This window comes from Gorilla gorilla, chromosome 15, assembly GCF_029281585.2.
Source record: "Gorilla gorilla gorilla isolate KB3781 chromosome 15, NHGRI_mGorGor1-v2.1_pri, whole genome shotgun sequence".
Classification (NCBI taxonomy): Eukaryota; Metazoa; Chordata; class Mammalia; order Primates; family Hominidae; genus Gorilla; species Gorilla gorilla.
Genome location: NC_073239.2, coordinates 11,434,025 through 11,449,228, shown reverse-complemented (window position 1 = coordinate 11,449,228; position 15,204 = coordinate 11,434,025). Strand labels below are relative to the sequence as shown.

Below are 15,204 nucleotides of genomic sequence, written 5' to 3'. Positions count from 1 at the left end.
CAGAACCAAAAGCTACATGGAACAAGGTCCCAGATGATTTGTCTGCATATGAAACTTTGAGAACCACTGTACCAAAGAGGCTTCAGGAAGGAAGACAGCTAGGGGAAGAAACAGATGGCATCTAAAAAAATTGATAAAAACTAAAGGCAAACAAGTCAGAGTTATCTCAGGGTAGAAGCAAAAACTCTCTTTACTTTGCTAGTCCTTAAGAGCATCAATATTAATAAAATATTTATAATGTATATTTGTAATGTATATTAACACAATATTTATAATATAATCCTGTTAGAATCTAATATATTCTCATTAAATGAAATATTCCCCATTCATTTCCCATACATAGCTTTCTTTCTTATTTCACAGAGAGCTGATTAACTTCTGGAGGATTCACAAAATATTTTACTTTTCATGATCCAGAATTTTTCCCAGCTGCACAATGAAATTCTTTCTTGTCTGCTCATATGCTGTAGTGGTTAAATATGCAAGAGAAAGCTTTGTCATGATCTTAAAATATTACTTTAACTGATGAACTCTGAGTAAAATTTCTCTAAAACCAAACAATAGATTTTTGATGTTCATTAACATAATCCTGTATTAAATGAGGGCAGTTAAGATTAAAATATATCCGCACCCTCATGTTCATTGCAGCATTATTCAAAATATCCAGCCAAAACAACTGAAGTCTCTGAGAATGGATCAAACAAGTGGGATGTGTGTGTGTGTGTGTGTGTGTGTATAAAATGTATATGTGTTCACAATGAAATATTATTCAGCAATAATGAAGAAAAAACTTGCTATTTGTGACAATGATGAGCCTGGAGGGGATTATGCAAAATGAAATAACCCAGACAGAGAAAGACAAATACAGCACGATCTCACTTATACATGGAACCTAAAAAAGTTGAATTTGTAGAAACAGAGAGTAGAATGGCAGTTGTCCAGGGCTGAGGCCTGGCCGAAATGGGGAGGTGTTGGTCAAAAGATACAAATTTTCACTTACAAGATAAATAAGTTCTGGGAGTCTAGTGTACAGCCTGGTGACTATAGTTAATAACACTGTATTGTATACTTGAAATTTGCTGAGAGTAGATCTGAAATGTTCTGATCACACACACAAAAGGTAACTATATGATGAAATGATGCTAATTAGCTTTACTGTGGTAATCCTTTCTCTATGTGTATGTATATCAAAACATTACATTGCGTAACTTAGTTACAATTTTGTTTGTCACTTATACATCAATAAAGCTTAAAAAATTAATACATATATATGCAATATGTTTTAAAAATCTCTATCAAAATAATTAAAATACAACATGCCAAACATGTCCAAAGATACACATTGGATCCCTGAACAGTTTATACATGAAATAGATCTAATTTTCAGACACACGCTACAACATGGATGAACCTTGAAATAAGCCAGAGACAAAAGGACACGTATTGTTTGGTCCCAGTTATATGAAGTACCTAAAGTAGGCAAACTCATAGAGACAGATAGTAAAATGGTGGTTGCCAGGGTTTGAGGGGAGGGGATATGGAAATTATTGCTTAATGGGGGTGGAGATTCAGTTTGGGAATGAAAAAGTTCTGGATATGGATGGTGGTAATGGTTGTACAACAATGGGAATGTACCTAATACCATAGAAGCTTACATTAAAAATTGTTAAAATCTTACATTTATGTCATGTATATTTTACCACAATAAAATACACATTTGTATTTATATATAAAATTTCAATAACTCATATAGGAAAAAAAAATATATATATATAGAATCTACTTCACTGTGTTCCAAAAAAGTTGGCATGATAGATATATCTTCAAATCAAAATAGTTCAGGAAATTCCATGAAAAAGGGGTTTTTTAAATTATAGGACTTTAAAAACAATTTTAAATGCTAATATGAATTGTGTACCTTCACAGGGGACGTTGGTATAATAGTCAAATGAAAGAAATTTAAACCAAGGATCTTGTATGATGCATTAATTTTTACTGTGATATTGTCTCCAGATGTCTTTCATGTAAAAAAAAATGTTGGGCCGGGTGCGGTGGCTCACGCCTGTAATCCCAGCATATTGGGAGGCTGAGGCGGGTGGATCACGAGGTCAGGAGATCGAGACCATCCTTGCTAACACAGTGAACCCCCATCTCTACTAAAAATATAAAAAATTAGCCGGGCGTTGTGGTGGGCGCCTGTAGTCCCAGCTACTCGGGAGGCTGAGGCAGGAGAATGGCGTGAACCCGGGAGGTGGAGCTTGCAGTGAGCCAAGATTGCACCACTGCACTCCAGCCTGGGCCTCAGAGCGAGACTCTGCCTTAAAAAAAAAAAAAAAAAAAAAAGGCAAAAGATAACACCAGCTCAGTTCCCAATATCTAATTTACCTGCAATTCCAAAATGGCTAGGTATTTTTTTTTTGAGAAAGTGTTAGGATAGAATAATAAAATGCATACTGAGATGCTGACCTCAAGTTATTTGTGAGTCCAGAATTAATTTAAACTTCCCCCTTCCCAGTGGATTTTTTTCATTTAAACTACCATCTCAGTAGGTTTATACTGGGCAAGCAAATTAGTTACTCCCTGAAAAGCTTTGGAGTTCCACCTTGCATCATTAAATAAAATGGAGATGGCCAACCAGAATGAAATGTATCAGACTTACAGATGGAAGCATGTGGAAGGGTCATGCCTCACACAGCACCTGAGATATTGTGTGTGACTAGATAAAGGAAAGATATTCCGATCATTAGAGAATATTCACTACCAAGCAGAATAATTTTGCAGGCCTCCTAAGATGATTAGCTAGTGTAGAGCAGTGTTTGCCTGCATGCTCTTCGTTTCTCCTCACCTATTTTCTCTTCTACATGTAACAGCAAAGTATCTCGCCTGTGACTTTGAGTCGGGTTTCTGCGGTTGGGAGCCGTTTCTCACAGAAGATTCACACTGGAAGCTGATGAAACGATTGAATAATGGAGAGCACCACTTTCCTGCAGCTGATCACACAGCAAACAAATCATGGTAGGACATTTTCCTCTTTAAAAAAAAAATAGTTTTCTTTCTTGCATGTTGTGGAATGATGATACTGTGTATTTTCATTTCTATTCTGTAGACTGTATACATGGAACTCTGGTTTGTCTTGCTTTAAAACCTCCTGACCAAGTTAATAATTGGCGGGTAATTGAGTTCCCTGAAAGGAGCATTGTTTTAATCACCAACATGTTTGTTGTTGCAATTTTTATAAGTTGGGTTAAAGGCATAAAGAGGTGGAAAAGTTTTCTGATCATTTTCTCAAGTTGCCCAGAATCAAGTACAGTAGGCTTGCCTTCTTTTTAGAGCAATCCAATTTTTTCAAAACAGGAAAATAGTCTAATCTTGTTTCTGGGAACTGAGAACAGAGATTTAGCACTATCTGTGAAATAAATTTACAAATACTTGAATGCAATTTAATCAGTCTTTGGGCTTCTTTATAATAAACAGTCTTATTCTTCCACATATATATTTTTAACCATCATTCCAGTGTTTACATATCATCTTAAAATAGAGGAACCATAACTACCTGTGGTATTCCAATAAGTGTCTGTGAAACTCCAATAAAACAGAAAGGGTTTGTTCTCTTTTCTCTTTTGTTTTGTTCACATTTATCATCAGATGTCATTCCCCATATACATTAGCATCGTGTTAACTTTACTTTTTAAATGTATATGTTTTAAGTAAAGAGTGTCTCGCCATGTTGCCCAGGTTGATCTTAAACTCCTGGCCTCAAGCAATCCTCTCACCTCAGCCTCCCAAAAGTGCTGGGATTACAAGAGGGAGCCACCACACCTGGCAAACCTTACAATAGCACAACTGTACTTGTACTATAGATCATCTTTCAACCTCATTGAACATTATCCTATTTGTTTCTTCTTTCAGACTTCCAAAGAATTATACCAAAAATAAGTATTGATCATATTTTTAATTACAGCCATTGGAAATTGGGGTTGGTGGTAGTGGGTGAGGGTGCTAGGGGATGGGGTGGGAAAATTCAACCATCCATCTGTTGGCTACAACCATAAACCTAGTTAATTGTTTAACAGTGTGGTAAGTTCTTAATTTTTGCTTTTGTGCCATGACTCATTTCTTTAACATTTTGTAGCAGACAAAGTTAAGTTTAAAGTTTAAAATAGAAAGGGGACTATAAATCATTGGAACTATGTATTAACAACACATTTTCTCTAAACTCATATAATATTTTACTTCTTTTTCTCTGTTCAAGCCAATTATTAAATACATAGCATAGACGATACCTGGATCCACAAAGATGGATGCCACGATCCCTGCCTTTGAGGTGGTCTCAGTCTGGTAGCTTAAGTAGATAAGTAAGGAATTGCAATCGGTTATGAAGGATGCTTTAAGAGGGATGGAAGGTGATTCAGATGGATTCGAGATGCCTTGTTGAAGGAGATGACTCCTGAACTGAGCACTGAAGGGAAATGAAAAGTAGTCAGGAAGCCGGAAGTAAGGAATTACTGAGAGAAGACGGAACCAAAGAGAGGTGGGAGGGATCATGTCCTAATTGGAGGGAAGAATCCCCAAAGAGGGCAGAAAGATGGGAGTAGTTAGGGATGAAAGACGTGTGTGATTGGACAGGGAGAAGAGAACTGATGAAACAGGAGAGGAAGGAAGGGGACTCTAGAGAGTGCTGAGGAATTGGAAATGTGTCTGCAGGATGATGGTGACCCAGGTAGTCATGTTAAAGCATGTGACCAATCAAATTTGCTCTAAAGGGCTGTTCTGTCTGAGATGAGGAGAATGGAGAGGGTGAAAGGCTGGAGTCAAAAAAACATGGATGTGCTGAAGAAATATCAGTGAGAGATGATGAAGGCCTAAGCCAAGGCAGTGATTCTCAAAGGGAAGCTGTGCGGGCAGTGTGTCATGGTGGTCTGATGTGAGCATACCATAAGCAGTTAGGGAAGAGCACGGGCTGCCCAGGGTTCCGACATGATGTTGACACTGCACCCATGTCTAAATATTAGGGTGCTTCAGTTTTATTAGATAGAAAATAGAGAAAAGAAAAGTAGCTTCCCTGTGGAGTTGTCATGAGGATTAAATGAAATAACACCTGTGAAGGTTTTTCCATGTAGTAAGAGCTCCATAAACATTAATAGATATTTGTTGTCCATTCTAATAAGACTAGGAAAAATACCAGATAAGACAATTAGAAAATATGTTTGTAATTCACCTTTAGTCTTTTGCCATCTTATAATTACTACATAACTATGATTTGCATTAAAAAGATTCTAATAGAGCCCCTGTGTTAGATGTTGAAAGACCCATTCTTTTCCGGTGAGTTGAAGAATAGTGAAAGATAACAATATGACTGATAAAACTAGGGGCAGCTGGTCTCACCCAGACTGTGAGGGACAAAAACGCAGTCTTTCTCATTTTAGAAAGGGCCAATTAATATATATATATCTGGATCACGGAGTCAACATCTCTTTACCCATGATTGCCATGATCAAACCTTAAAGAGAATCAGTAGTGGTTTTAAATTGCAAGTGAGGAGGAGAATTAAAAAAAATGAAAAAGGACCAGGAAGGGAAAGGAAAGTGAAATGGAAATTTCTGGTAGAGTCAGAGGCAGCCTAATAGTTCCGATATCTAAGAAAGTGGAGTTCTAGTTCATTTTGTTCTTACAGCCTTAAACATATAGATTGCAGCTTTTAAATCTGTCTATCTGTCTGTCTATCTATCTATCTATCTATCTATCTATCTATCTATCTATCTATCTATCTATCTAACTAGCTGAGACAGAGTCTCACTTAGTTGCTCAGGCTGGAGTGCAGTGGTGTGATCCATGCTCACTGCAAACTCCACCTCCCAGGTTCAAGCAATTCTCCTGCCTTTTCCTCCCAAGTAGCCGGGACTACAGGTGCACACCACCACGCCCAGCTGGTTTTTTGTTTTTGTATTTTTAGTAGAGCCAGAGGTTTCACCATGTTGACCAGGCTGGATATGTTGATATTATGTAGTTTTTGTGTGTATGTGTGTAATTAAGCCTCGAATTTCCTTCCTGCCTTTTTTGCTTCGTTTCTACCTTCCTATTCCTACTCTGTTAAATTTCCATCGAAATAGGCAACTCATGTTAATTATGTTCCACTTTTATCTATGCTCATATAGTCACACACAGATATATATATAGTAGATACATACATATTCAAAATTATATGTGTTTCTGTGATTGTTTGTTTTTTAAGAAATATATTATCTTGTAACTATTGTCCCTATCTTCTTACTAAAGATAGCTTATGGCAGTTGCTCCAAGTCATCAAATACTATCTATTTTTTTCATTTTTTATGATAAAGTATTGGTTAAATGTAAAATTCAACCATTTTAGTGTACAGTTCACTGAGTTCTGACATACATACACAATTGTGTAACCATCACAAAAATGAAGATATAAAACAATTCTATTCCTGCCCAACACATTGTTCTGTGCCATTATGTACTCAATAATTCTCCCACCTCCCACCACTGACACCAATGATCTGATTTCTAGCCCTAGTGTATGCCTGTTCCAGAATGTCTTGAAAATGGAATCATATCATATGCAGCATTTTGATTCTGCCTTCTTTCAATTAGCATAAAGGACTTGAGACTCATCCATGTCGCTGGCTTCAGCCACAATTCCTTCCTTTTTCACTGCTGAATAGTTGGGTTCATTGTGTGGATGAGCCACACTTCATTTATCCACTAACTAGCTGAAGGACACTTAGATTGTTTCCAAATATTGTCAAATATGAGTAAAAACACCATTAAATTTGCATACGTGTTTTTGTCTGGACATAAGTGTTTATTTGGTTTGAGTTCTCTATCCAATGCCTATGTCTGTTTTTGTTTTTGTTTTTGTTTCTGTTTTTGTTTTTGTTTTTTTGCACTCTGGTTGGTGAGAGAACTCTACCATTCCTGACTTTCTGTGACCTTCGGGAAATGTTCCAGCTATTCATTTCAGGTGTTTTTACCCCCAGACTCAGGTAGTTTTCTCCAATCCATGCACACGATCGGTCCTTACATGGCAATTTAGGGAGGACTGTCTGCAGATCTCGGGAGCTTGCTGTCTTTTCAAAGCTCCAGTACCTGAAAGGGGCAGCTGGCACTCTGTCTTATGAATTCTACCCATGTGGGTCTCCCCAAAGCACCGACTCTATCTGTTTCAACTTGAGGAGGCTACCACACTCCTGTGTTTCCCCTCTGCACAGGCACCTGGAAACTCTGTCTAGGCAGTAAGCTGTGGGAATTACAGGACTTAACTCATTTGTTTCCCCTCTCTCAGAGATCACTATCCTGTGATCTATCACTATCTTACATTCCCATTGTCCTATATTTGACAGTCCATGCTAAATATGCTTTTTTTCTAATATTTTTCTTTTGCTCATTTAAGACAGAAGATAAAATCCAGTCTGTGATACTGGATTCATGTTTGTTTATTTAGCTAAATTTATTTGATTTGGATATACCATAATGTATCTAGCTATTCCCCTATCCAGTGACATCAATATCATGACGATGTTTCAAATTTATTCTTGTACACATTTCCTCCTGTAGGATACTTTCGATTTTATGCAATAGATAATAACTAGGAGTGAGACTTCTATATTTTTTAAGCAAGATATGTATTTATATTTTCAATAAACATTTATAGATTCATTTACCCTAAAACTTTAGTACTTCAATTTTTAGTGACAAAATGGGACTACTTTTTCCTATTTTCCTACCAGCAAGAGGCACTATAATTCTCTATAAAAATTTCCAATTAATGGGTGTACAATGATTTCTCATATGTAATATTTATTTGCATTTCACTGAAAAATATTTTTTTCAAATGTTTCCAATGTCTCAATTTATTTGGGTTCTTTAATTTTACTAAGTAATATTTTACAGCTTTCGGGGTAGAGATTTTGAAAATCTTTTGCTAGTATTTTCCTAGGTTTTTGTGTTACTTTTAAAGAACTTCTGATTTTGATTATTGCTGACATATAGAAATGTATTTTTATAGAAAATATTGACCTTGTATCCAGTGGCCTTGCTAATTTTATTTATCATAGCTAGGAACTTATACATATATATTTTATTTTCTAGGATCACAATTATTTTATCTGCAAATAATGGCAATTTTATTTCCTTTTTTCTAAATATTAACAGTTCTATCTTCCTTTTGTTGTTTTATATACTGGACAGAATTTCTAGAATGTGTTGAATAGAACTGGTGGTAGCTGCTAGACTTGTCTTATTTCTCTCTCAGAGGAAAAGCTGTCAATAGTTGAACCTTAAGTGCCATGCTTACTGAAAAATTGTATTCTTTATCAGATAAAAATGTTCCCTTCTATTCAAGAGTGTGCTTTTTAAAAAAATTAAGAAATTGAGTGTATGTTAAAAGTTTTCAGTATTTTTCAGCATCTATTATGATATGATTGTCAGATTATCTTTTTTGTCTATAAGGTAAATTGATTTTTTAAATATTAAACCCCTCTTGCACTCCTGAACCAAACCTAACTGGAGTAATTTTATTTATTATTCATTTCTTTATTCTATATGGTAATGCTTGTTTATAACTTTTGCATTTGTGAAAGTTATAGAGACTGGCCTCTAACGTTCTTAAGACATGTAAGGTGTTACTTCTAGGCCAGTGCATTAACAAGGTACCTGTTTTGCAGAAGGTGAGGTCGAGTCAGATGTGAACACTTTAACCCAGGGAGACTATTCACTCTGTCCTTTAATTTTTATATTGTGCTGGTCACATAGCCACTCTGGGGTATGTGGGTGTGTAAGAGTTTTACAATAAACAATTCTGATTACCAGAAGTAAACTCCTTGCCATGACCAGGAATAAAACTGGTAAATTCCACATTTCTCTAACTTGGCTCATTGTTTAGAGCAGGCTGATAGGAAGATAAATCAAGGGACGTGTTCCTAGAAGTCCCTGGGCCTGTGGTCAGAGTCTAGACTCTCTATACCCCTTACCTGCACATATTAATTTTAACGCAATATTGTCAACTTTATAAATATTTGGTTAAAATTATCATAGGATAGCATTTAGCTTCCAAATCAATGGTCAGTAACTTCATATTTTAATTCGATTATCTTTCCATCTAGAAACATGTTATCTCTTTTCATCTAACCAGAGAGTTTGCAGTCTTTCAGAAAGTTTATAATGTTCTTCATATAAATCATGTCCCTTTTCTGTTAAATTTTATTCCTACATTAAAAAAATTAATTTTGCTATCAGGAGTTGGACATTTCTTGCCGTTTATGTATCTGGAAACTTACTGCTAAGATAAGATAAGTAATTGTGTAATATATCTGTTTCCATTTAGCTTACCAAATTTTCTAAATGATACTATAATTATAAAAAATGGAATACTTTGGCTTTCTATTTTTACAATTATATTATTGGTAAAACATGGGAAATTTACTTCTCTTTTTCTATAATGTCTACTAGATATTTTATTTCCTTGACTTCTACACTCACCAGACCTTTAAGATAATATTAGTCTAAGATTATAAATATTGCCTAATATTATCTCTAATTGATAGTTGTGACAGAAATATGTCATTTCCCATTTTAATTAATATTGTTTTATCATTTGCCATTTAGAATGCTATTTATTTTGAGGTTGTTCACTAGTCTTTATTTAATTATTTCCTTTTATTTTATTAAGATTTGTGACTTGAAATTGTTCACTGGTTTTTCATAGTCTTTTCAACATTTAGATAGGATTCTATGACTTGACACTTTCATTTGTTTTTGTAACTGAATATGGAGACCGAGCTCCTAAATTAAACCAAACCTACATTCTTGGAAGGCTCAGATTAATCAAGACACACTATTTTTGGATAACAATTTCAAATTTATTCGACATCATTTTAATTAGAATATTTGTTCCTATGCTCACAAGTGAGATTGCTCTCTAGAGTTTTAAATTTTCTCCTATTTTCATCCATTTTACTAAAAATTAAAGATATTCTGGCAACCTAATATGAATCAGGGAGCTCTCCATATTTTTCTAAGATCTGAGGTTTCTCTAATAATGTTGCAAATATTTGTTTTTTAAAAATTAAATAGGGAGCCAGATGCAGTGGCTCATGCCTGAAATCCCAGCACTTTGAAGGCCCAAGGCAGGAGGATTGCTTGAGGCCAGGAGTTTGAGACTCTGCCCCTACAAAAAAATTTAAAATGTATGTGGTAGTGTGCTCCTGTACACCCAGTGGGAGGCTGAAGCTGGAGGATTGTTTGAACCCAGGAGTTCCAGGCAGCAGTGAGCCACAATCATGCTACTGCACTCTAGCCTAGGTGACAGAGCCAGACCCTGTCTCAGGAAAAAAAAAAAAAAGAAAAGAAAATTAAATTTAACTCAGATGTGGGACCATACGTTTCTCTTTAGATTTTCTTTTCATTACTTTTTCAGTTACTTTTGTTGTCTAAATGATTTATTCAGGCCTTTTGCTTCATTTAGATTTTGGCATCTTAATGTGTACATGTTCTCACCTTCATTAACCAGCTTGTTTGAAATTGTGTATATTCTTTTGAATGACTGGAGGAGTAAGGTCTTTGAATATCGGTTCATTTGTTTTTAGAATTTTGATCATCTTTTTAAAAATATTCATTTGAATTTTACCTAAACCTGAGCATTTTTAGGTGGAAGAATTTTTCAAAATCAACTTTTCCCATTCTTTTCCTTTTTAGGTGAAGCATAGAGAATTTAATGAACTTGCTCGCATGCACTGTTTCCATTACCTGTAATTTGGAATTTGGGGACAGTAAACTTTATCTTTCCAAGTAGGTTTTGAGATTTAAAAACAATATAAACTGGGTTCTATTTTTCCCACTCAAAGATGACACTGCTGACTCACATCCTTGGTTGTTTGGTTAAACATGTGATGGAGTCTATAAAATAATACTTTCTAATTCTAAATCCTTTCCTTTGTGTGCAGTCGGCATTGACTTGTATCTAGGAAAATCACTCTCTGAATACGGTATTTTCCAATGAAAATAGTTGGTTTTCCAAATTGCCTATCACTGTGATTATCAAAGGGCAGTATCAGACCTTGACATTGTTGGGTATAGCCTTCCTTGTAAGTCTTCAATATTCAATGAAACTACCCCAGACAGCAGCTCTGAACCTGTGATCTTTTAAGCTGCTGAGAGATGTTATCCCCTGCACATTTGCGATGAGCACATCCGTCGTAGTTAAAATCAAAAAGTGGTGATTTTGTTAATGTTCAGATTAGATCTTCAATTAAGCTTTAATCCCCTCTAGCACAGACAACAATGTCAAACACGTAAGACCCAGGAGAAACTAAAATTCATTCCATAAGCTCATATCCTTCGGTACTTTGTGAAGAAACTAAAAAATAAAGCTCTTGTGGGTATTTCATAAGGGTGTGTTGAATATCTAATTGTCAGCTTAGAAGCTTCATTTAATTTGATGTCAAACTCTATGACATAAATGAAGCCAACAGAAATGTTTGTTTAGGTGATTTGGATCAAGAGCTTGTTTTAATTGATTAAATGTTATTTTAGGTATTTAATGTTATACCGGTATAAATGCTATTTGTTATCTACAAACCATAATAGTAAATATGTAAAAAATGTACTTTTCTTTATCTAATTGATAGTTTAGCATGTGCAAGGATAAGATTGTGGAGCAAAGAACAGCTAAGTGTGTAAGAGAACTTGCATCCGTATGACTTTCCCTTTGTTTTTGCAGGATCGTTTATTTATTTGGAGGCACAGCGCTCCCCCGGGGTGGCCAAGCTTGGAAGTCCTGTTCTTACAAAATTGCTCACTGCCTCTACCCCATGTCAGGTAATCAACTGTTCTGAATTTCCACTGGCCATTCTGTGGTTGTAAATCGCTGAGCTTGGGTTACTCTGCTAGTAAATGCCCGCCATGTTTTACTAGCACTTTAATAATGAATTAAGAGATTTACATGCGCTATTTCAACACAAAATGCTATGTCCTTCTAGAAGACCATTTGTAACACATAACTGGCACCATTCTTTTGAGGGCTATTAAAGCTTTCTGTTATTTTATATTCTTTTCACACAGCCATTTCAATAATCTAAAGCTGTGGATACGTGTTGCCAAAATTTTTGGCCAACAATGTACATTGAGAAAAATAAAGTCAGTTAAATAAGTGTTTGTTGAAAGAAAGGCAAATGGAAATGATTATATTTACTGAAATTTGAGTTTTTTAAATGAGTCCTCTGGTGCCAGGCAAACACAAACTAAGGAGTGAAATACCCATTTTATTTCAGCAGCATATTAGAGAGGATGGACTAGTTAGACTTGGTTCAAGTCTCTTTTGCCACTTTCTAACTGTGGCTCAGACAAATTGTATATTCCTTTTGAGACTCAGTGTCTACACCAGAAACATACATGATTGTATGGATTAAATGTCAGCGTTTACACTGGAAGCATACACGATTATATGGAATAATGTCAAGGATTAAAATGTGATTAAATAAAGCACCTGGCAAAATATTTGGTACATAGTAGGTAAACAATGTTTGTACCAAACATTGGTATATATGTACCAAATATAATGTTAATTCAGTAAACATAATTCCTTTGCTTTCCATAAAAGTAACACCTAAATCAGAGGTCTGTATTCAGCTTATCTTATTTTCAGTCCTTTTGAGAGCTCCAACATGCCTCTCGGCCCTTAGGATTTCAGCTAATTTTTTCGTCTTTACTTATCAGAAAATAATGAAGAGATCAATAGTGCCACACAGTAAATTCATTGCCTGTAAGTGTAGTGTTAGAGCAGTTTACTTGGGCATTCCTGGTGATAAATGACATATTATTCCGAGGTATAAACCTAATTATACTTTCAGTTTTGTATAAGTCTAAGTGGGAGTGCCCTGAGTTCTTAATAGTGGTGTCCATAGATACTTTCTTTTAAAGTCCTAAAGATACTTTCTTTTCCTTTCTTTTGTTTTTTTTTCTTCCCATTTCTTTGTGAGAATAAGAATTAAAGCAAATGCCTGGTCTCCATTTCCATTTTATCCAAATGCCTTTTACCCATTCCCACCTCTTTATTTTAATTAAATCCTATAATATAGACAGAAAAAGAGAAAGATAGATATAGAGTGTTTTTTTTTTGAGGAGAAACTCCAGAAGCACTTCTTCTTTGAAAGTACAAGCTAACTTAGATTTAATTCAAGGTCATACATTAAAGTGATGAGATCACAAATGTTAGATATATAGAAAAAATTGAATGTAAAGGAATATGATGTGTTAATTCTGCCTGCTTTACAGAAATTTGAAGATCTTAAGAGTGTATTAGAAATTCCTATGACTCACCTAGAGTCACTGAGAAATCATATGCATGTATATGATTTTAAAATGTAATCTACCTTTCCCATCATTGTATGCTTCCCGATAGCCATTGATTTGTGGTCACTGGGATTGAGTTTCAGTTTATCATTGTTTCCACTTGAGGACACTTAATTTTTGCTTAAATTGGTAACTTAGTTGGGGTTGGGGTGTTATTTAGGTGGGGTCTCAGTGAAAATGCTGTCATGGACATTTTGGGTGCTTGGTAGTTTATCTCAAAACCAAGGCTTCGATCTCTAAAGGCTATGGATACTGACTTAATGGTTTGCCTTGGTTTTTGAAAAACTGAGACTGTTTCAAGGCGCCACTGCAGACTGCCAGAATAGATATTTGTTTTTCACGCTTTTCTCTAGGTGCTTGAATTTTAGGAGTCTTTGAGTTAGCAGGAAGGATATTTGAGTTACCTTGTAATGCTTTCCAGTTTAGGAAGTAGGAGTAGACTGTAGGAGAATGTTATTGATAGTCTGAGATACACATAGCTAAGGTTCTCAGGATTTTTCTAAGACTATAATATGAATTTTTTAATGTTTGTGGCAATATGTGATATTTTCTTTTTCTTTCTTTCTTCTTCTTTTTTTTTTTTTTTCCTGAGACAGAGTCTCACTCTGTCGCCCAGGCTGGAGTGCAGTGGCGCAATCTGGGCTCACTGCAAGCTCCTGCCTCAGCCTCCTGAGTAGCTGGGACTACAGGTGCCCACCACCACTCCTGGCTAATTTTTTGTATTTTTAGTACAGTCGGGGTTTCACCATGTTAGCCAGGTTGGTCTCGATCTCCTGACCTCGTGATTCACCCGCCTTGGCCTCCCAAAGTGCTGGGATTACAGGCGTGAGCCACCGCACCCGGTCGATATTTTCTTACATAAAAGTTACAGAATAAGCAAACAAAACAAATTCTTACCTTCTTGGGTAACTGGAAAATCTAGCCAATCCTCTGAATTGGAACGTATTAATAATAGTGCTTTCATGGAACCAATGTTCTTCATTATAAGGTAGTAGAGTCAAGCAGTGAGATAACCAGTGTGGGGTACTTTGATATGATTAAAGCCTTCATTTTCTGAAATTATATGGTTTTTTTTCCTACATAATCCTAGCAGACTAATACAGTTAAGAATTTTTTCTTTTTTTGAAAGGAATTTAAAGCAAGTTGAGCTTTCTCATGAGTTGCCATTTCTAACAGCACGATTTTAGGGCCATTTTGCATGGATTACCTTGTACTTTATATGTGGCCAACACATGCCATCAGCATGGACAATTGTTCTTGCAGCTAATCATTGTTCAAGATGCGGACTTTAATTTATGCTTCAAAAGTCCTTTCAGCCACTAGTGGAAAATTGGCATTTTTCTTTGAAATACAAGATAGGACAAACAGAACACGAGGAAGCCCAAAGCTATTCTATCTTACTGCTGTTGAAATGCTGTTACTGTTTACAATTAACTAGGAAATGTAAAGTATGAAGGGGATTAATGTGGGTACTAATATTTTCTGAGTTTTCATATTTGAGTTACTGTGTAAGTAACATAATCTCTTACTTTTAGGACTTCACAATTAAATACAGGAAGATGGATAATATGAAGCTTTTGCTTTCAAAGTTAGTTTGTATGTTCATCTATTGATCTTTCTTTTGTTTTTAATTCTCCAACTTGTTTTGCAAGTACATTAATATTCCTTCAGTAAAAGATAATTCATAGATTGTTTTACAAATATGAATGAGAAAGTCAGGACAAAGGTAGTTGAAACCAGAGATAGGTTGGATCCCAAAGTAAAGTTTATGAGGGCCAGCCTACACATTTGAGTCTGCCAACGCAGAGAGGGCCACATGTGGTTCAGATT

At 35.5% G+C, this 15,204-nt stretch overlaps 1 protein-coding gene across 1 annotated transcript in view; it reads left to right on the top strand.

Moving 5' to 3' along the window:
- LOC129526731 (MAM and LDL-receptor class A domain-containing protein 1-like) overlaps positions 1–15,204 on the top strand; it is a 46,915-nt gene that overhangs the window by 16,351 nt on the left and 15,360 nt on the right. Inside the window, exons 6-7 of the mRNA XM_063698355.1 lie at positions 2,871–3,015; positions 11,744–11,841. Coding sequence (XP_063554425.1) covers positions 2,967–3,015; positions 11,744–11,841 — 147 coding nt within the window. The 5' untranslated portion in view covers positions 2,871–2,966. The remainder of the gene's footprint in view (positions 1–2,870; positions 3,016–11,743; positions 11,842–15,204) is intronic.